This window comes from Micropterus dolomieu, linkage group LG23 (genome assembly GCF_021292245.1).
Source record: "Micropterus dolomieu isolate WLL.071019.BEF.003 ecotype Adirondacks linkage group LG23, ASM2129224v1, whole genome shotgun sequence".
NCBI classification, from domain to species: Eukaryota; Metazoa; Chordata; class Actinopteri; order Centrarchiformes; family Centrarchidae; genus Micropterus; species Micropterus dolomieu.
The window spans coordinates 33,024,541-33,046,976 of NC_060172.1; the positions used below are offsets into that span (position 1 = coordinate 33,024,541).

At 40.2% G+C, this 22,436-nt stretch overlaps 1 protein-coding gene across 2 annotated transcripts in view; it reads left to right on the plus strand.

Annotated features, from left to right (window-relative positions):
• The window catches only part of robo3 (roundabout, axon guidance receptor, homolog 3 (Drosophila)), an 85,966-nt gene that overhangs the window by 39,649 nt on the left and 23,881 nt on the right, over positions 1-22,436 (plus strand). For both annotated transcript variants that reach the window (XM_046039018.1, XM_046039019.1), the window contains exons 3-9: positions 4,034-4,191; positions 4,810-4,930; positions 6,506-6,644; positions 7,852-7,979; positions 9,501-9,512; positions 17,060-17,184; positions 21,167-21,338. In XM_046039018.1, coding sequence (XP_045894974.1) covers positions 4,034-4,191; positions 4,810-4,930; positions 6,506-6,644; positions 7,852-7,979; positions 9,501-9,512; positions 17,060-17,184; positions 21,167-21,338 — 855 coding nt within the window. The remainder of the gene's footprint in view (positions 1-4,033; positions 4,192-4,809; positions 4,931-6,505; positions 6,645-7,851; positions 7,980-9,500; positions 9,513-17,059; positions 17,185-21,166; positions 21,339-22,436) is intronic.

Below are 22,436 nucleotides of genomic sequence, written 5' to 3' on the forward strand. Positions count from 1 at the left end.
GATGGAATCATGAATCAAATACATTTTCTTGATTAATCATTGTATTTCCAGTGAGTTATCGATTCATCGACCCATCGTTGCAGCAGCCAAAGTCAAAGTAATATTATTTGTCATATGCACCGAATGACATTGCATCATCCAGAACAGAGAAAATCTGTGACTTGTGACAGCTACAGAGTAGGTGTTAAAACATATAAGCAAAATGACAGGGAAAAATATACAGTATATATATATAATTTAAAAGTAAACAATATAGTGTGCAGCCATAGAAACAATTTATACATAAAATGACCTTATATATACCTTATATATGACTATATTGGTTTTGGCGGACTTAAATGCTTGATAAATCAGGCAACTTCATTAAATTCCTGCACAAATCCTTTAAATCCCATATTGCCACTGTATTGCTCATAACTGTCTAATACAACAAGAACTGTTAAAGCTATAGATACCCCAATCATAGTCATCTCTACTGGTAGTCAAATCTGCCAGTTTTCAGGGTTTCAATTCCAATCAGACCATATATATCAAATATATGCACTTGCGGTTCTTATCTCTTATCCTGTGTGTGTTACTGTGTGTCTGTGCTCTGATTAAAAAACACTGTTCAGGCCCAGTGGTGGGGATTACTCCGGCTTTGTTGAAAGGGTTTAAAGAAAGGGTCAAAGAGCACCCACTTAATATGGGCCCCAAAGGGCCTTGTGGGTAATTGCCAGTGCCTAATAAACTTCTAGACACCCTCTTCCTGCAAAGATCTGGAGAGTGTAGAGGGCAGAATGGGAAGATCAGAGGCCCCTGGAGCCATAATCTCAGAATTGTGTGTGACAGGTCATCACGGCAGCCATTTAACCCCGCGGCATGGTAATTCAGACCCGGGGTGCAGTGAACTATCCTGTTTTCCTCCTCGCTTTGCTTGACGGGACAGGTTCCTGAAAATGTAGTCAAGGTATTGTAATCTGCTGTGAATAGTGATTGGGAGAGCAGCAGGTACAGATAAGGTAAAGGGTGCGGTTTGGCATGTCATTCCAGGATTGGAGGGGCCAATGGTATTGGAGTGCCCCAAAAGTTATGTGGCTAAGTAATTGGGCATCTGACTACAGCCATAAGTGGCAATTTGATCCCTCTAAGAGACACAGTTAAAAAAGAAAGTGACATAGTGGTTCAGCATCCCACAATAAATTGTTTAAACCTGTATTTTATCAGAACAAAGGCAAGCACTGGCTCCGTTAACTAATGAGGAAATGAAAAATATCCTCCTTTCTCCTTAAACACAGATGTACCCATCTCCCATGACCTTGATTACAAACAAAACAGGCTGATTTATCTCCCCACATACACACCCACACTTGCCCTCATTCAAAGAGGACGGCACGCTATCTTGACAACAAGAGAAATGAGCCTTTGCAGCATACAGCCTGCCACTGAGATACGATGAATTTCCACACAAACCCAGGTATTTCAGATAAAGAAATGTTAGAAGTCTTAGTGCAAGCTAGTACGGATGGATGGATGGATGGACACATAGATATATGGATGGTGATGATAATGGTAATATCCTGGGGCTTTGTTGGCCTGTCGGTGCTGTCATTAGAGGAGATGTGTCATTAATCAGATGAGGTACTGACCCTCCCCTGCTGGCCTATGACATTACAGCGACATTAGTACTTTTTCTCTTAAATGTGGACACACACATGCACACATACTCATGTGCATACCCACCCATGTATAAAGACATGCAGTACATGCACACTTACATAAAATATACAAGCACACGTATACTGTGCACATTCCATTGTCTATCTAACACTGGTTCCAGTGGAAGATGACTCAATACATCCATACATTTTACGCTGCACCACATATTCCACGGAAATAACAAACCATGTATTCTCCTCTGTTTGCTTAGTTAGTCCTCAAGGCTTCGCATATGAAGTGAATGAGAATGAGTATGTCTAACAGAGTTTTGAAAAGGTTTCTGAATTCTAGCAATTCCCAGGGCAAATGTAAACAGAACAAGTGTTTATGTCACTGATGAACCATTTCAAACAGACAACACAGTGAATCACATACATGAAATCAGAGGTTACAGGGATATTGGGATTCTTTTCCTCAAGGTTGAATGGAGTTGGAGAGAGTAGTAGAATGTTCACCTAAAGAAGAAGCAGGCCAACTGTTTAATAGACTTGATGTACATATTCCTTGAAGTATGGACTAATTTGTTTAACAATTACTGATATATAGTGATAACAAAAGGGCCATTTCTGCCATTACCAATTCAATATGACCTGACCCCATCCATTAGTCCATCAATTCAATGATGTTCTTAGAATGTACTAGTGACCATCTTGTTCTTACTGGAGGAGAATACCCAGTGGTGACCGAGTTTCAAACTAAATGTTAATGCATTATTCTCATGATTAGACCATAACCTCATAAATGTATTGTTTCAACCTGAAAGGCGTGAAATAATGCTAAATGTGTTTGGTTTAATAGTTATTGAAGAATGTATGGTGATAAGATGCTCCATTAGTATTTTCTTATTCTGCAAGTAAATTCTATCAAGCTTAGCGTACATACACACGTTAAGACAACGCTTTCAAATAAAGTTCTCCCCAATCATGACAAACTTACCTGTCAGTTTTGTACTCATGTCATTTTAAAGAAGTCTATGCTTTGACAGAGAGGTGATATATCTGACAGCCTCTTTAGTAGCAATGTTTAAAAGTCAGCAAAGAGTATAAATTAGGACACCAGTTTCTGATATGACTTGCACTTTTTAAGGTGAACTGATTCCTCTCTGCTTGTCTTCATGACAGCCCTGCAGAACTTAGCACATTCAGGAGAGATTTGAGTCATGACATGAGTGGAATGTCATTATATTGATATAACTTATTCATCATCACTGAGATTGCCATAATGTATGCAAATCAACCATGCTATCCTCTTGCATCAATTAATCATCCACCAACTCCTTGATGTCCAAATCTCACATCTACCCATAGCTTCAAAGAGAACTTTGTGGAATATCTGAGGGTAGAATTTTGATAGCTCCCAAGTGCTATTTTGAAAGGGTTTCTGCTTGAGTTACTTGATAAATGCCTAGGAGAGATTGTGATGTGAAAAGGAATTTTGGGAGGATCTGATTGTCAGATCAGTTAGCGTGGCTTTTTGGGGGACATTCTAAGCAAATAGGAATGCCACTGAAACCATCTTATTCATTTATCCTCTTTAAGTCCCTGAAGTGGCTTGAGCCAGACTTCTAGCCTGCAGGCCTGCATGGTTTAGGCTTATTCCTGGTAGAATTGTCTTGTCAGTACATCATCCTAGACCTCAAAACCATCTTCCACACCTTCGTAATCTAAGAAGTCCTTGAACTCTAGAGACTGAAATAAGAAGGAAAAATCCCAGTGCCGTTGGGTAACAGGCACAAGATTTTGACTACAGAGGGATGAATTTGGAAGTAAAGGAGGCGAGCTGACAAATCTCTAATGTTTTATGACTAGATTCCAGGAAATTTGGTATTCAAAGCGGCTTTCTGCAGTTGATATTGTTGAATTGTCTGATACTTTGAATAGTGACTTGTTTTCTTGACCACATATGAAGTGTATTTATGCATGTGCATTTGCCAAGGGAGTGAAATTGTGTGTGTGGGTGTGGGTGTGGGGTTCAGATTGAATAATTCATCTACTTTGTGTGAATCAGCAAGAAGAGCCTTCATTATTGATGTACTGTGATGCCGCACACATGACACAGAGTCAATGAAGACCTTAGGGACACATGCACACCATCATGTGGTTTTAACAGCAATGTCTTGCCATGCTTTGTGTTACTCAGCTCACTGACAGAGGATACAAATTTTTGCACCATTCTGTTCATGTTGTATCTTTTTGAATGTCATCATCAACAGGCTAAATATCTGCAGATAGTTAGCAGAATTACATGTATGCAGAGCTAGGTGAAAGATGGTATCATCAGCAAAGAAGTTTACACACAGTCTAACCATGCTGCTGCACATCCCTCTTTTCCTCAGTTCTGAGAGATGACTTCCGTCAAACGCCCAGTGATGTGGTGGTAGCTGCAGGTGAGCCGGCGGTCATGGAGTGTATCCCACCCAGAGGCCATCCTGAGCCCACCATCTCTTGGAAGAGAAACAACATGCGGGTCAATGATCGTGATGAGAGGATCACTGTAAGTTGGCTAATTGTAGATTCTTTTTTAATAAGGGGGACCTTGCTTAGCCCACAAGTATCTTCCCACCTTTATTTTAAGAACAATATTGTTAGACATGTTCATTTGGATTGAACAAACAATAATTTGGAGTATTAATTATTGATGAGAAGCACCTGATTAGAAATCAATCCACTTCCAGCATTGTTAGTTATTGAAAAGCAACCTTGCTATTGAACTGCTGTTTAATTGAATTCTTCAAGGCTGTTCAGCACCACTCTAGAAATAACTGTAACTAGTGATAATACACTTACCTTTTGGGAGCATGTATGTGAACACTATGTGCCAGCATCAATCAATAATTACTTATTACTGAGCAGTGGAAGATGTTTCTATGGCGATTAACCTGGGGCTAGACCCATTGTTAAACAGTGTAAGAAGTAGCAGAGGAGCCATCTGTCATGACACACACTGAAAATGACGGAGTGCCTTCTTTCCTGGCTAACATGCTTCAATATCCTGTTTCTAAGCTCTTTCCATTTGTCTTCTTTCTATCCACCTCCTTCACTACCACCGCTCCTCCTCCTCCCCCTCCCCTTACCTTTTCAACCCTTTTCTTCTGTCCCCCCACCCCCCCAGATCCGAGGAGGCAAGTTGATGATTTCCAACACCAGGAAAAGTGATGCTGGCATGTATGTGTGTGTTGGTACCAACATGGTTGGCGAGAAAGACAGTGATCCTGCTGAACTAGTGGTGTTTGGTGAGTCATTTTTACTGTGTCAATTTGCAAATACTGTATGGGAGATTAAGCATATGGAAATGATTTGAATCTGATTTCTTATCACATTACAAATCCCTATATTTCTGAATTGCACATAAACAAATTTCAGATACAGAGCTGGTTATCTTCAAATAATAATGATTGAGGTTATTCTTTAAACTGTAATAAAATCTTTTCAAATTACAGTCTAAATAGTCTAAATTAGGGTTAATTGTTCATATATTGCCCTTTGCTATAAATTAGTAAAGGGTATTTAATAATCCTGTAGAATAAGTTACTCTAATTGGAAATATGTAATGGTTCTTATATGCGCTGCACATTCTCTCCTCAGCTGATGTTAAATATATGAATAATTCCCTCCCAGCTGCCCTTTCCTTTGCTCTCTTGACCTTTGCTTCTTTCCTTCTCTCTGATTCTGCTCTCAGCAGAGCATCAGTATAATCGCTTTCAAAGTGTGTATTGATCCCAGGAAACAAATAGAAGATTGATATTTTCTTTTCATCCCCACCAACCCCTCCTCACCACCACCCAGATGCTGCATCCTTCTGCACATTGTGGTGCAACAGTAGGCATTAACCCAGTGTGTAACACCAAATGTACCAGGACACTTTCCCTTATATTTATGCATCCTCGTGACTTTCAAGAATATAGCCAGTGCTCATTTCTTTAGGCTATCATCATTTAAAAAACTGATTATGATCATAATAAGAGCTTACAATGCATATTTGTCTCTCTGAACATATGTGTCTAGTGTATTGATTCTCCCACCTGTGTAAATCAATGATGTATTTCACCTGCATCAGGCTGTAACTCTATCAATTCAATTCAATTTAATGACACATTGTCAATACAATGTGAAATAAAAACGTGCATACAGAATAATTGTGCTATTAATATATATCCAGATAATTAAAAAAGCAATGATAATGCTAATAATATTGATTGATAATATGATATTGTTACCATGTTTAGTGATTTGGTTTTAGTCTTCGCAATTTATTTTCAAGCTGGTCACTTTTGTCTTATTCTCACATAAATCTCATGTCTCTGCTGCTGCAACAAAAACATTACCCTCATTTACATGTAATCTCATTTATACTATATAAATATTGTTAATGATCAGGTGTCAACAGAACTTTATCATCTGTTCCTGCATGCGTTTGGGTGTTGATCCTGGGCCTTATCTACCTTGGTAAAGGTTTGGTAAGAAACCTCTCAGGCTCAGTTGAAGCTCAGATCAAATATTCAGACTCAAAGTGAGCTCTGGTGCAATGCAGTGGACACTAACTTTCCCACACCGTTTTCAACCTCCTTCTGCTCCATTCCTTCCTTCTTTGTTTTTATTTTCCAGCCTCCACCTCATTTGTCTTCCATTTCTATTTTGGTCAATATTTTAGATTTACAAATGGCATTTGACAAGATACATTAGAAACACTAGAGATAGCATTTTACATCAAAGTTATGACTGAATTTGGCTAAGCTATCCCAAATTTGTCCACGCTTCTATGACATCAAAGTATTGTAGCCCTCTCTCCATTCTCTGTCTAATTTCAGAGAGGCCTGTGTTCACCAAACAGCCGGTGAACCAGGTGGTGCTGGCAGACGATACGGTGGATTTCTTCTGTGAGGTGCATGGAGACCCAACTCCGACTGTCCGCTGGCGAAGAGAGGAGGGAGAGTTGCCCCGGGGCAGGTACAACAGAAACGGCACTTATGTTAGAACTGCACAATGCGTCTGTACCACCCTGGCATCGTCATACCAGCAATCTGTGTAACTAAGCAACGTATTGCATTTCCGGTAACAATTAGTGTCGTTATCATTTCACAGTCTCCAATGAGAGAGCTTTAGTTTTTGTGCTCTGCTGAGCTTGGTAAGATGAGAAAAGGTTGAATGATGATTGAATTATTGCGTGTATGTATTCCCACAGTTTGGGATTTCGCAAACAGCATTACAAAATAAACAAGTTTTTAAAGAAAAGATTCTATGACCTGTTTTGAAGGTGTTATGGAGAACTAATGATCGCTTCTTAATAAGTCAAGTGCTATTTCCTATAAATGGAATTCCAAAGATACAAAGGTATTACAGGAATAAAAATGTATGCCTCGTATGGCAAAGCTGCTTGTGTTTGTAACATGAGGCAACATATTTGTTAAACACGCTATTGAACTTGCCGAGTGCCTTTAATGCTGTTTCTGTACTTTCTCTGCTGGCAGTAATAGAAATAATAATGCCAGTGAGAGTACATGATGACAGTCATGATACTTTTGCAGGGTAACACCGTGACTGTTGCACTGTGAGAGCCATACTCTCTCACTCCCACTCTCACACACTTTTTGGATTTGAGTGGATGAAACTTTAACGATCCCTCAGGGGAAATAGGGTAAAATGTTCCCGTGTTGTCAGCAGCATTCAGATCTACACCGGGAGACGCTGATGGATTTGTTGTCCGATGTCTAAAGCTATACAGGACAGGTCACTCTGTCCTCCGCATCCATGGCTATGTGCAGTAAATTAGCTGCATAAAAACATAGATTGCAGACACTTTTAAAGTACAGGTGCATCTCAAATTTTAAATAAAAAATTAAAATTTTTTGAGCTGCACCTTACTGAACCTACCTACACTTATTCAGTTTTTTCAGCACAGCATTTTCAATAACGATAACCTTACAAAACCATATGAAGTCTCATATTACCACCTGTATTACATCAACTTTGCAGTGAGTAAGAAAGCAGCCTTGTTTCATAGCTTGCACTTACTTCATAGCTACATAGAGTTGGGTTTCTCAAAAGTATTATGAACCTGATAACTTCAAATTCTAAATTCAGCAATAACTGGAGTTTTCGTGAAACTGAGATATTGCCTTTTTTGGTAAATCTTGTCTGTCGATATCTTTTTCAGATTTGACATCCGCAGTGACAACAGCCTGCGTCTGACCCAAGTACGAGGTGAGGACGAGGGCACTTACACCTGTGTGTCAGAGAACAGCGTGGGCAAGGCCGAGGCATCGGGTACCCTGCAAGTGCACGGTGAGACATGCGCTACTCACACAAATGGCAGACACGTGCATCAGAAATATTTTAGTAAAAGTTCATCCCTGAAACTGCCAGCTGGAATTCAGTTTGCTGTTCCAGCTACAGTTACTGACAGTGCCAGCTGGCTGCACAGTCATACTGGTAGGTGTTGAGAATGAATACATGTGAAGTGATTTGCAAAATGTGTAAATCAAAAAAACAATTATCCTTAGCAACTCATATAATTTATTATTAAGTGTGAATAATATGAAAAGCCAAAAAAAGTGGTACAATGTTTTAACTTTGTTCCAATAGATTGGCAAAGAAGGTGTAATTTTCTCCGTAATAGAAAGGTAGAAAAGGGTTGGGGTCTGATTTTACTGCTTTAATTCAGTAAATATTGTTTAATGAGTGAAACTTCAGTTTGCAATTCTGCAAAAGAAATGCAGAAAATTAGATTTAAACACTGACTAAATAATCAAATTATGTGCACAGCTGGACGGTTTTGTTATGATGCGCCACTAAATATCTCACCTGCCAGCATGCTCTCATTTGTCTTCTTATTTTCTTTTGATGAATTGAATTTGGTAGCTTCTGTGGAAGTTTTCTCAAGTCAGTTTGACTTTTTAGAACATGTTGAATGTTATCATCAATGGCCAAAATATTTTATACGAGGAGATATTGCCCCGTAAGAAGTCAGACAAAACAGAGAATAGACAGCCAGACATTGTGGCTCACCATATTATGCCACTGGTAACATGCTGTTAACTGAAACTATAAGCGAGAAAAAGTGAAAAATTGATTTTAAGTTCCTTTCAAGCCCCAACTCGTCATCCCCCTGGAGAGAGAGCTGAGATCAAAAAGCATTGAAATTGCATTAGAATAAAGTCAGTCCCTTGAGAGACACTCGGAAGAGAAATCTGTCATTTATAATGATAAAAGGGAATATTTAGAGTTTTACTCTGTAACAGTTGATTCTGTGAGCAGGCCCTCCAGTCTATACCGACACTTCTGACATCTATCTGCACACATACGCTCACATACTATATCCACATGCATGCACTTACAAACAGACACACAGTGTTTGTTGGTGCGAATGAAAACACACGTACACACTCTGGCACATGCATACATGCACTTTACTAATAGAATTTTGCAGCAGAATGAAGAAGTCATTCCCAGCGGCAGCTTACTAACCATGTATTGTAGAAAACCACAGATCAATCAGAACACAACCTCTCATCTCCACCTGTATATCCATATTCAGCTCATCATTCCTCCTCTTACTCGTCCACTGTTCAGTTCTTTAGGGACCACTTTATTTCCATAGCCACTTCACATTCAGTTAATTCATGTGATTGTGATTATTAATTCTGAATAGACCTGAGTGGCTGCGGTGCTCCAAAGTCTAAAGTTTCTGTTTAGTTCTAATGTTTCATCCAGTATCACTGTTCATCATGAGCTCATCATCTCATTCTCATTCATCTTTCTTTTCCTCTTTTCTGTTTGGCCCCTTTCTGCATCACTCCATCGCAGTCGGCCCATCCAGTAAGTATTCCATTTCATCCCATCTTTGTATGCAAGTGTATGTGTGTCTGAGAGAGAGGCTTCAAAGAGAGACTTTAAGGTTACCATGTTGGAGGCAGAACACCTACTACTACTGTTGTTTTTTTCCCAATTAGGAGTAAAGGATAGCCAATTAGTATTTAAGTACCTCCGGAAACTCAGGAGTAGGCTTTTGATTTTGCAGAACTGCACTCCATTCATGTTTCAGGATGGAAGAAAAAGCTCCCATTAATCCCAGGGATCTTTAATTTAGTACAAAACAATCTTGAATGCATAAAATATACAGTGAAAGACAACTACAGTCGATAAAACCCTAAATATCCCACACACTATAAAATAAAAAAAGGGTATAATAGTGCTACAGTAATATACAGATTAATCACACATGCTCTAGCAATTTAATTTTCTCTCTGGAAAAACAGTGCCTCTATGCTTTGAAGAATAGTCATTGTACAGCTTTTCTTCTTCAGCATCCCCTCAGCTAGCAGAGCGGTGTAGTTTGAAAGCTGACAAAGTCATCAAATAACACCAAGCTGCTTGAGCATGATATCGTTTCCAAGTGTATTTGTGTACTTACGGTGATTAAATGGGAAAAGGTTGTAAATGAAAAGGCAGCGCAGGATGCTTAGTTTGTGTGTGGCGAAATAGAAAAATGCCAACCCACAGAAGTAGACCGTTTACCATGGAATTCAAAATATTGTTTCTTCACCGCTATGTATTCCAGTGTATGAGCTTTTCATTGGCATTTCAGCAAGACAACCATGTAATTGACGAAAGGAATAGCAATGTTCCACAGGTGTCTGACAGTTTCTTTTTCCAGTGACACAACAGTAAAAATGCAATAAATAGTAGGGAGTACACATGATGGGTTTCAGGAACTGTTTAGGTAACACCACAAAGAGGAGTTTTAACTGGAGAGTGTGTTTAGAGAAAGTCTTGTCCTTGAGTATTTCTGTGGGTTTGACTCTCTGAAGGAGGCTTAATGCTTTAAAGGTCCGTATCCTTCTAACATTTGATCTTTTTTTGCCTCTCACTTCACATATGCGCAGGCAGGGAATAGAGAGAGAAATAAAATTACCATTGTAAGCTATGACACGCATTGGCAGAAAGCATCAACAGATTTTTGTCCATTAGAGAAACAGTACTCTGCAGCAGAGGATTTGGGCTAATATGGGCAAAATGTGTAAATAAACCAATCCCACGTTGGTCCACGCTACATAAAAGCAACTTATTTTAACACATTTTTTTTGAGTCTAGTATTGAGTTGAGTATTCAGTTGTTTTCTTATAATAAGCAAAGATGCTGTTTTCAGTGTTTTCAATACTGTTTGACTTAGTTATATCTTCGTATGAAAGCCCCTGCTGGTATCAAGGAAATACATTTTGCACTCTAAAATGAGCATACTTAAGCAATAGTGGGTTTTCTGGGTGGAGTGGGGGGGGCTCACTCTTTTTTTGTGGAGCACAAATCTCTTATCAGGCTGGATGCATGTTAGATGACATTTAGTAGCATCCCACATTACCTGGCCATGATTTCCATGTTGACATTGCTCAGAATGAAAGGACCTCAAATTAACATATCAAGCTTCATAACGATCAGGACATCTTGAAGAGGGCTGAAGCTAAGGACGGCAATTAAACTGGGGCACGTCAATCATCTGAAAGTGGCGGGGGGGGGGTTATTCAAGTGACCTTGCTGATGTGATGTCACAAGCTCGTCTGGTCTAGTTGCTCATTTTGCGTTCAAGTTTAGCCTAGTTACTTCCTGGAGTCAGTGAGCAAGAAAGCAAAACTAAACAGAAACCAATGCTATTCCAATGGGATTGCTTACTAACGTAAATGGCAATGAAGAATGAAGATCAAAAATGAAGGGGGAGTCTGTCTCAATCCTGACTCTAGTCAGTCCTATCTGCAGCCAGCTGTGGGGAATGAAGAAGCAGGCGTTTAGAAGGAAAAAAGAAGAAAGTGATACAGGGAAGAAAAAATAAGTGCGAGTTGTACCACACATTTTGAGTTGCTTTACATATTGTATGTACAGACAGGAAGCAGGATGACCTTTCTTTTGAATTTCATGCAATTAAATTCTTTGTCATTTACCCTATAGGAGGGGTCGACTTCTTTGTCTTTCTTGGGGGGGGCTTAGACATTATGAAAGCGAACAATTACAGTGCTTGCTCTATAACTTATTCTCCGTCTATTTAAAGCTGCACCAACCCTCCAATTCATATATTGATGTTGGATAAATAGGCGGGAGTTCTGGGCACAAAGGTCCAACTCCAAATTAAATAAAAGCACAGATGAATTATGGTCCAGCTATAATACATTATGCCTAAAAAATAACCACGTCCTCAATAATAATTTCAGAATGGAAACAGGAAAAAAGTGTGTTTGTCTGAGAAAGAGAGGCTATGTGAAAGGATTAAGACTCATGCAGCAGCAGCGTGTCAGTGTGTTTACTCAAGCATACGTGTGTGAAAGACGCTGTCTGCATCAGCGTGGGACTGTGACAGCTGCCTGTCACATCGAGGCCCCCTGAGGAACTCCTGCTGGGACTGTGTGTGTGTGCATTTGTGTTCCCCCATGTGTGATAGCTTCAGTATGTTGGTGCAAACCACACATCGTGTGTGCGGGAGGGTGGAGCGGAGGAGGTAAGATGTTTTGGTTGTGAGCAGTTTGTCTGCTCTGTGATTGAGCAACACGCCGCGTTCATTCAACAGCAGTGGAACAAATCACACACTCTGATGTGTCTTAGTGGGAGCGCAGTATGTGGTGAGCAGCTGAGCTGGTCGAAACATTTATCTGCTTTATTATGTCTATGGGGATTCCATTGATGATGCTGCTTGCCAAACCCAACTAAAACTGGGATCAGCAACCCTAGTATCACCAGACAAGAACGTCAATATTGGACGACTGCAAAACGCTGGATTACCTTCAATGCCAGGGTTTTTGGCAACTATGGTATGGTTTAGCTTAGGGAAGATTGTGTTTATGGCATATAATGTACAGTTAAGGTTAAATAAAACAAACCATCTCCCGTCTCCCACATAAAAGTCACTACACGCCCATCCACAACCTGGTGAATCGTGAGAGAACCTGGACATCGCACTATATCATATCTTCCCTAAAATGGTCTGAGGCAACACAACCGGGGTGTCGGAATAGAAAATGAGTGTTAACTACTGTACTGTAAACCTGTTTCTGGGTCTTGGACGCTTCAAGACTGAAGACTTAAGTTCAACAAAAAGTGTTTTCAATTAAAATCACTTACTTTGGAAGAGCGTGTCCTCACCCAAATCTAAGGTCTAAGGACGAAGGGTGTCACATGCTGTTCGGATTGTAAATCCCCCTGAGGCAAATGTGATTTGACACCTATTCTACCCATACCCTTAAAGACTTAATTTTAAATGACCAATTGAAAAAGTAAGGGATGGGGGTCTTCACTTTTCCCAAATTTGTTTCATCTGCAAGGGAACATTTGATCCACATCTCAGAGAAACACACACGAACAAGGACCAAGCACTTCACACTCAGACCAGCCTTTCCTTCGTCAGTCTGACAGTTGTTATCGTGAAAGCTGTGGAAATCGAACTTGCAGTCCTGTCTATTTTTGCCTCCCTCTTGGCATGTTAGCCTTGTTATGTGTTCTCCCGCTCTGGCAATATTCAGCATATAAAAGAAGTCTCTAGGCTCCTTTGAATTCCTATCTCAAGTGTTTCATTCTTTATTTAGACGTTCCCTAATTTACCTCCCTGACAGTGTCTCCTGCAGGTATCAGTTGATCAAAAATGTCTGAAAAAACGATGAGTTTGCCATCATTTTTGTTTATATATTTCATAAAATTGGAAAATGCCATGTATATACAGCTGATACAGTTTTTTTAAGGACACTTTAAACAACAAAAGCTGTCATACCTAAAAGCCAGCCGCCCAGAATACTAAATTACTGTACAACCAACTTCCATGACATGCAGACATTTTTGTCATGTATATTTCAACTGCTCTGTTACAATCCATCTCCCTGTTTCCATTCTATGTGAGGATGCTAATGTTTCTCCCTGCCCTAAATCTAAAGCTCAGTGTCGCGCCGAGTGCACCCATTATTGCTAATTATTTATTACAGCCTCAGGCAATGTGCAGGCTTGCCTCCTCAAATCAAACATTGTTATTCTCCAGACAGGGCTGTGTAGCGCACCAAAAACGGCATTTTAATATCCTGAATATTCCTAGCTGTCACTGTATTTGGGTCAAAGTTATGACATTGTGTCAGGCACGAGGGGAAAATGTTCAGGTCTTGACAAGTTTTTGTCAAATGGCCTGCTTAGCACTCTGTTCTGATAAACGGGTTGTCTAATACTGTGTCTTTTCTCTCCTGTGTTCATCACATCTGTATGTGTACAAGCCTGGAGTTGCATTACATAAGAAGTGTGTATTACACTGCATTTTTTTTATATTTCAGGCCTTGCATCAGTTTTGACAGGAAGCCTGTCTTTTAGGAAGCTTGGAAGTTAAAGCAGGGGTATCAGTGCCAGTCCACTCTTTGGTTCACATCCAAAACACTGGCCGCATGTTTGGGCATTGGACTTTAGGGTTAGTAGGGGTCTGCATGGTGGATCCCAGAACATGACCTTGTACACCTTGGCCAAGACCAAGGCCTTGCAGGCCTAGCTGTGATTTATCCTGCGGCTGTCACATGGATCCCCTCCTGCTGTGTGAAGGGGCCTGTGGTGGAAGCAGTCTTTAGGATAGCAACAGGTAATTCACAGGGCATGAAATTAAGCTTGCACACTCATCTGAGGTGAGCGATTATAGGGAGCAGGCAAGTCATCAAGAGGGAGGGTAGAGCTTGGGCAGTCAGGGATTGTCAACCTGGACCTTGCACCAACATTTCATGTCAGACAAAATTTAAGCACTTCACACTCATCTATATAAGTGCCGGCCTGTTTTTCTGACTCGATTCACCAATTTTTCTCTTTTTATCTTGGTTTCCAAGCTGTTCTCCCCCCATTTAAGCGTTGAACCAAACTCTAACCCTCTCAACAACATGTAAAGGAAAATTGGCCTTCTCTGAGTTAACTAATGTTAGCAAGCATTTCTCAAAGTGTAATTGCTTTGGTTGACAAATTGAAGCAACGTTATGTTGTGTTTGAACTGTGCAACAGACAGAAAGGAAATGAGCCCAGGCATAAAGGGGCAGCATCTGTGAGTCACAGGAATGCACCTTCTCATGGTCAGATTTTTGTTTTTTGAAAGCATACATTTAAAGAAAAGGCAAATTAGTGCATGTTTACATATTGTAAGGAGAGTACATTCTGTAAGGAACCTCGCCTCTACAGTATATGTCAAGGTGAATTGAGACTTTGTGTGATTTTGAGGTTTTGGTGTCTTCATTTAGGTTTTTTTGTGCAAATTAAAATCTCACATAAGAAAACGCAGATGGAAACTCGCTTATTTATTCTTTTAATTTTCAATGTCACTTTTACTGTGACTCTCTAGTTACAGAGTTTAGAGTTTTTTTCTGTTGTCTTTCTATTCTTTAAGGGGGTTCTCCACCTCCTTGTCTTTCTCTTTCTCTCAGTTTCTCTCCATGCTAATTGAGACAGATAAATGAAAGAGAAGCAGGAGATCAGGTGGGAAGATGAGAAATCAATTAGGACTGGTGGAGGGCATCATTATGCATTCATACCCCCCTCTGTGGAGGAAGGCCTGTCACTTGCTACAGAATCAATAGAAATCAAAAGAATGTGTGTGTGTGTGTGTGTGTGTGTGTGTGTGTGTGTGTGTGTGTGTGTGTGTGTGTGTGTGTGTGTGTGTGCGTGTGCTCCCATCCTGACCTCCATCTATGTTCAAAGACACCTGATTAGCCTGGTGCCTGGGATCAAAAAGGTGACCCACAAACCTGAATTAATGCTCCTGTGGGCTCTACTGGCCTTTTTGATAGGATCTACACACAATCATAGGATATTGATTATCGTGGCCTATATCGTAACCAATAAGCATCTACAGCAGGCTTAGTCAATCAAAGCCAAACAAATCAAGGCCACAGAGGATCTATTTTGTAGCCGTTTCTTGGTAGAGGCAAATAGCCCTTTTTGGTGTAATAGTTCCAGGGAGCCACAGGAACTTAACTCTGGAATTAAACCAGGAACTAAAAGTCTGCTTTGTGCATTTGTGTTTGCATATCAAGTTTGATTATGGCTAAAAATTTACTGCGGTGATTGAGACACAAATTTCCACAGAGGGAAACCACACATTTCACATATCCACTGTTAAAAATGAGCAAATTAAGTATTTTTTCTCTTGCACATTGGCTTTGTTCCCTCATCACTGCTCCCTCTCTCATTTGCTAGCGCTTTCAGCTCATTCTCACACATTCTGTCTCCTTGTCTCGCTCTTTTTTTTTAAAAATTAGTCGGGAAGCCAATAGCATTGTTTTTAACTTTACAACTCCTTGTTCTCATTCTGATTCTAGTCGAGCCCAGTATCTGCTTAATGAATGAAGCCGTACACAAGGTGAAGCAGCTGTGGGTTTGTGTTTGACCAATCAGTTCAGGCCTGCAAACCCTGCCCGCATGGTTCCTGAATCAGTCGAAAGTTCTGCCTCTTCTTTGCCACCTGGGACTATCCTAGAGGAACTCCTCTTGGTCAAAATGCAGGGAATGTCTCTATAACCCTAAATGCGGACACAAAAAGCAAACACTGCTCAGGCTTTGGAAACTATTTTACAGCAAAGGAGAAACCTAAACCGGCATTACTGCTTTATTGCCATGGAGTTGTATCAGTTTTGAGCCTTGTTTAATGTAATTCAAAAATAACTGACGATCATTTGCACTCATGAGACATTTTTTTAACTAATCATTCACAGCCATGACCCACAGTGTGGGTCTGTTTTGGCTCAGGTGGGTGATTTATCAGGAGTTATCAGCTACCACAAGCCCCCTGACTTACATTCTCCTAAGTGATGATGTTTATTAACTGTTAATGGAAAAATGTTAAGGCACTGTGGTTGGTAATGAAACTAACCTTGACTCAATCAAAACCCTTTATTTTCATACTTTCTTTTAAAGTTTGTCCCACTTTGGCCTTTACTGTAAATGTTTAAGTGCTGAGGCAGTCAGATGAAAAGTGACACCTCCTGGTCTGCAAGTGAGAATAAGCAGCTGATCTAAAGCAGACATAAATGATCTTTGTAAGTGGCAGCAGAGATTTGCGTTGTTCTGTTTCATGTGTACTCACAGTCAGTACAGGTATGTGGACATGTGACTGTGTGTGTGTGTGTGTGTGTGTGTGTGTGTGTGTGTGAGAGAGAGAGAGAGAGATAAAGAGACAGGAAGATCTTGAGAGAGAGCTGTCAGTTATGAGTGCCTGTCATCACTGTTGGCCTGTCACGGCTTAGTGCACTCAATGTCACTGCTGGCACATTCTCAATGTATGAAGCCTACTCACCACACACTGACCGCACAAAAATAATGACACACAAAGATGACATTTCTACTGTGCTCTGAAATTATTTTCCGTATTTTCTGTGTTGCAGTGCCCCCTCAGATTGTGGTTCGGCCGCGGGACCAGATCTCAGCGCCTGGTCGCACTGTAACCTTCCTCTGTGGCACCAAGGGAAACCCTCCACCAGCTGTCTTTTGGCAAAAAGAAGGCAGCCAGGTAAAACACTCCCTGCGACATGTATTAAAGTCAGCTCTGAAACATCATAGAGGATGACACCGCTTCTGCCCTTTGAGGCGGTTTCATGGTCAATTTGTGTCTGACAGTAGTTGTATTGTATTGTCAAACAGTGTTTGAGTGGCAGGAAGGGCTAGTGGTTAAAAGGGCTCCCACCGTTGATAGAAGTTTCTGTACAATCACATAAATAGGAGATGAATCACATAAAAAGTGAAGCTGTGGGAAATTAGGTCATTTACAAATGAGCCACATAACAAGAATACACTGTATAAATGTGAATATATGTACAGCTTTTTAATGGTGGTTGTCATTTGTTTCCAGTTGTGTTTTTCAACAGTGCAGTTCAGGTAATATAGGGGTTCTGACACACCTTCACATACATGGTTCATGAAGAAGGGGGTCAAAGTTGAAGTATCACAGCTACAGCAACACTTTTAGTATAAAACTAGTTATTATTTTATTTTTACTTTTAATTATAAAAAAAATATGTCAGTGGCCTTCATCAGGCTGTGGACCGAATATACAGTAATACCACCTACTTCCAACAGTGGACACACCCCTTTACTTCACTGCCACTAATATAATTTCAACAGTCTAAAACCACATGACCATCTACTAAACTTGTCACATATGCATGACTACCGAATTGGCATAGTGCATATGTCATGTTTTTTGTTCTTAACTAATTTTACTAATAATACTTTAATAATTTTAAATACTTTAATGTCAGAAATGGAAATTTCCTTAATGGCATTTTTGGAGTCTGGAGAACCTACTTGGAACAAAAAATTACAGTTCAGATACATATTTCCAAGCATAGGTGTCATCATTTACGCTGGGGACATGTCCCCACCACTTTTTGAAATGGCTGATTTTGTCCCCAACACTTTTTTAAAGCACAATTTGTAAAAAAAACCCAACAAAAACAAAAAAAACTTCTGAAATGTAGCTTGCAGTTAAATAACAAATGAAAATGCACATTAAGAAATGCATGCAATGCAATACAAATGTGCATTGTCCAAAAAAAGTAACAAGCTACTGATTATAAAATGACCCAAAAATGTGCATGCACTAATCAGTAACTTTAACAACTTCTTGACACAGATTATTTTTGGACAAATGTTCTGTTTTCTCCCTTTGAACATGACAAAAGAGGAGGGAAGACTAAATCAGGCCTACATATGTGTTGCCTCAGCAGGGATGATATTACTCGAGAAAAGTGGATCTACAGGAGAAACAGATCTGAAAGCAACACAGAATGCCCGAGAGCTGCACTTATTCTGTTATATTTTATATATTTTGATATGTAACGTGCTGCGTGAATTTTGTGTTTCCTTTTTCATAAGCGAAACGTTCACCAGAATGCAGGGAATGAAGTTTTTAATGATCAAAATTTCCTGGGTGAGGACCCCCCAGACCCCTCCTCAAATAGCCTCATAACACTGTTTAAGGATCTTTTCATCTCACTCTCGTGAAACTAATATCACATATCACGATGTCTCGCTAAGTGTCTTTTCACACCCCTAATCTGAGCACCTTTGTCCCCACCACTTTTCAACACAAAGTGTTGTCTCTGTCTCTGTTTGAATATTATCACCATACCAACAACAACAAACAGTTTTCCTTGCAAATATATTCCTTTTCATTATTAGGTAATGCTACTCCTACATGTTTCAAAGGCCTGTTTAATGATTTTCACCAAACAACAACAAAAAATGCGAACCTATTTATGACTTATTTATTTATTTTACTAATCCTTTCTTTATGCAGGAAGTCTCTTGAGATACATTGGCTTATTCACAAACGAGACATGGCCAAAATGGTAAAGTAGTTAACACATAGGCACATAAAAAAACATTAATATATAGCGTAGAACATATAAAGAGGCATAAAGGAGAGAACTTGACTATGTAAAGCAGTTAGATCATGAGCCATTGTTTTGAATGTGGGTTTACAGTGCCAGGCGTGAAAGCAGTTTTCCAATTGAATGCTTTGAAAATGATTCATGATTCTAAGCCCAGAGTGTGTTGTACTAAAACGCAGTTCAAAACAAGTTCAGATCCATCTTGAAAGTTGTGGTGTGCTTCCTGCTCACTGTAGTTTGAAGTAAACAAGCACATCTCAAATCTGCCGCATTCAGGTCAACATTAGCAGCCCAGCATGGAAAAACACAGCCCTCTTATCCCTTCCAATGGGACTGCTGCATTGTCACAGTGAGGACTGAAGTGCTCGAGTAAAAAGGGAGACAAAAAAGCTAGTTCATCCTGCTAAAGAATTTAAACCCAGCTCGACATTTGCTACAACATAATGCAACGTAAATAAAATGAGAAAGAATTACTGTATGTGGTTAAATTCCATTTTTTTTGTTTCAGAATAATTAACTATTTTAGTGGATTTCACCCAGTAAAAACCAATAAAAAGACTCCGACAAATTCCCAAATTTATCAAAATCAAAAAAGAGCCACAGAGGAAGCTTCTTCTGATGGTATTATGCTTGTTTCCTTACACGCCTCTTTGATACATGTGCTTTGAGCAGAACCTGCATCTCTCCTCACTGTCATGTTCTTGACTGTCATCCTTTGCTTTTACCGCTACTGGAGTTTAGTGCCAGGGTGACACACACACACACACACACACATACACATACACACCTCATTTTCCCATCATCCACACAGGGTATTATTCACCAAAGCGTGAGTCTGCACAGGCCTGCATGTCTTCTAAAGTGTGTGAGTGTGTGTGTGTTGGTGTGTGTGTGTGAGAGAGAGAGAAAGGCGGGTGTATGATAAGCATTGCAGCCTGTTGGAATGCACTGAAAGGCCTGATGAGAGTGCGTGGGTGCCTGTAGCATGGCTCCCAGGTACAGATTAGAGGGGGAAGAGTGAGATTGGAGGAGGCCTGGAGAATGTGTGGGAGAGGGAGAACAAGAGTGGAGGAGGGAGATAACAAGGAGAAAGCGTGGAGGAAGATGAGGAGAAGAGGAAGTATGTGGGTAGCATGTTGTGAATAGTGGCTGCATTTCAGTGAAATACCAAGGGAATATACAGCTATTTCATTCTGACAGATAAAAATGGAAAGTGGAGATCAGGGTTGGGGGGGGGGCACTTTTTGTGACACTGTATTGCATTAGAAAGTGAAAGCTGATAGAACATTTGTACAAGGCAGGGTGTGAATTGCTTTCAGGCAACAGATAAACAATTGCTCATCTATTGTTACTATTCAGCTCTGTGGCTGGAAAAGGTTTCTGTGGGTTTGCATGATGTAGATATAATGAAAGAGATTAGTTACAAGCACAAGGCACCGTTTGTTTTCATAATCATTTAATGCTGAGAGCACATTAGTTTTTAGAAACAATCTGCTGCAGGTCTCTTTTTCATGCAATTTCCCCCCCTCTTTTACTTCATTTCATGTGTTTATTGTTGTGCGTTTGTTAGTTTGAGGACACACACAGCCATATGCACAAAGAGATAAAGTTTCAAGGTCTGGGTGAATGACTGGCCTTGGTTCAGCTATCTTTCCATGGTCAGTCACTGCTCTCTTTTCTCTCTTTACGCTGCATTCAAATAGTGCCATGTCTTCTGAATCTGTATTTTCTTCTTTTCTTCTTATCTTTTTTATTATTTTCAAGTGACCTAAAGTATCTTGTTTCAGATAAATGAACATGTCAACACAAGCTAACAAAAGCTGTTTTATCATTTATCAATTAATATTATGTACGGCTCTCTCTCTTCGGTTGCCGAGTCTTAATAAAGCTGCAAGTGGAACAGCTACATTTAGTCTGGCATTAACATAATTTCCTTTGTGTTGTAACTTGAGAGCTTGTAGACATTCTCTTTCAAATCAGCCTGCTGAGAACAATCACAAAAAAATGAATGCATGTATGTTAAAATGTACAAAAGTGAACACACATTAATGATGAATACTTGACTAAAAAGACTAAACTGCGTGTTGTTTTCTTTCTTAGATCTTGCTGTTCCCCATCCAGGAGCCGTCACAGTCAGGTCGTTTCTCTGTGTCTCTGAGCGGTGAGCTGACCATCTCCGATGTCCAGGTCGAAGACTCCGGCTACTACATCTGCCAGGCCATTAGTGTGGCCGGCAGCATCCTGACTAAAGCCCTGCTAGAGGTGGAAAGTGGTGAGTGTCAACACATAAAAACCGGCAGACAGGATGCGGGTGTGCGGGAACCTGATTACAAAAAATAAAGAGCAATAAACAGCGATCACATTGAAGATACAGTGATTGTTAGCTACAATATTTATGGAGGGTAAAAATCTACTGGACTGCTTTCATATATACAGTCTGCCACCACGTTCTATGGCCCAGGCAGGAGCGTGGCACTGAGGCTGGAAAACCCAGGAAAAGCCCGTGCCTGGATAGCCCCCTCACTGCTTTAGTCTGCCACACTGCCCCCCATCCAGAGGGCGAAGCATCGGTCACCACCACCTCCACACTTTAGGTGATCGAACCCGGGTTACTCAGGAGCGAAGGCACCCGTTAGTATCAGGTAGCAGTGAACAGCTAAGCAGGGTGAGCTATGCAAAAAAATTAGCCAAAACTGTAACTCCAACCACACGGTTACAGGGATACTAGCAAAGACTCACCAGCTATCTTCTCATTAAGGCTTTAGTTTCAACCTGTATTCCGGACAGAACATTTTCAGCTTCATATTTGATTTTTCATTTCTCACAGTCTGCAGTGTCATATTAAAATATTCTTTCCCTAAATGAGGAAACAGCAGGAGTCCTTATCTGATGTAATCAAAAAGGACAACTGGTGAGAGCTCTGTGCAAATAACCCTGCTGCAACATATGCTTCCCTCCCTGCATCCCTCCCATTCAGGGAGTAAACAGGGCGTTGTGCTCTATCTACGCTAACTCCTGTGTTGACGTTTCACATTTTCAGTTAGCTTCAGTTAGCTGATGATATCAGAGCTTTCTACAGCACAGAATACAAATGAAGGAATGCTATCTAATCCCATCTGTAGGCAAATGTCAAACTGTAGGGTGAGTGAAATGTTTTTTTTTGTGTGGCAAGGGCTTTGTTAGTGCCAGCTGCCGTTGCCGGGAAGAGAAGAAAAGAAAACTAGGGACTGTCAACTCTTTTTCACAACCATTTATGAATGTGCAGGATTTTTTTTACTTGTCTAAACTAAGTATAACTCTGCTAGTTGGCGACACTTGCTGTTTACATTTAAGACTGAACTTACAGATGTACAGACATGGTGCACTGCCA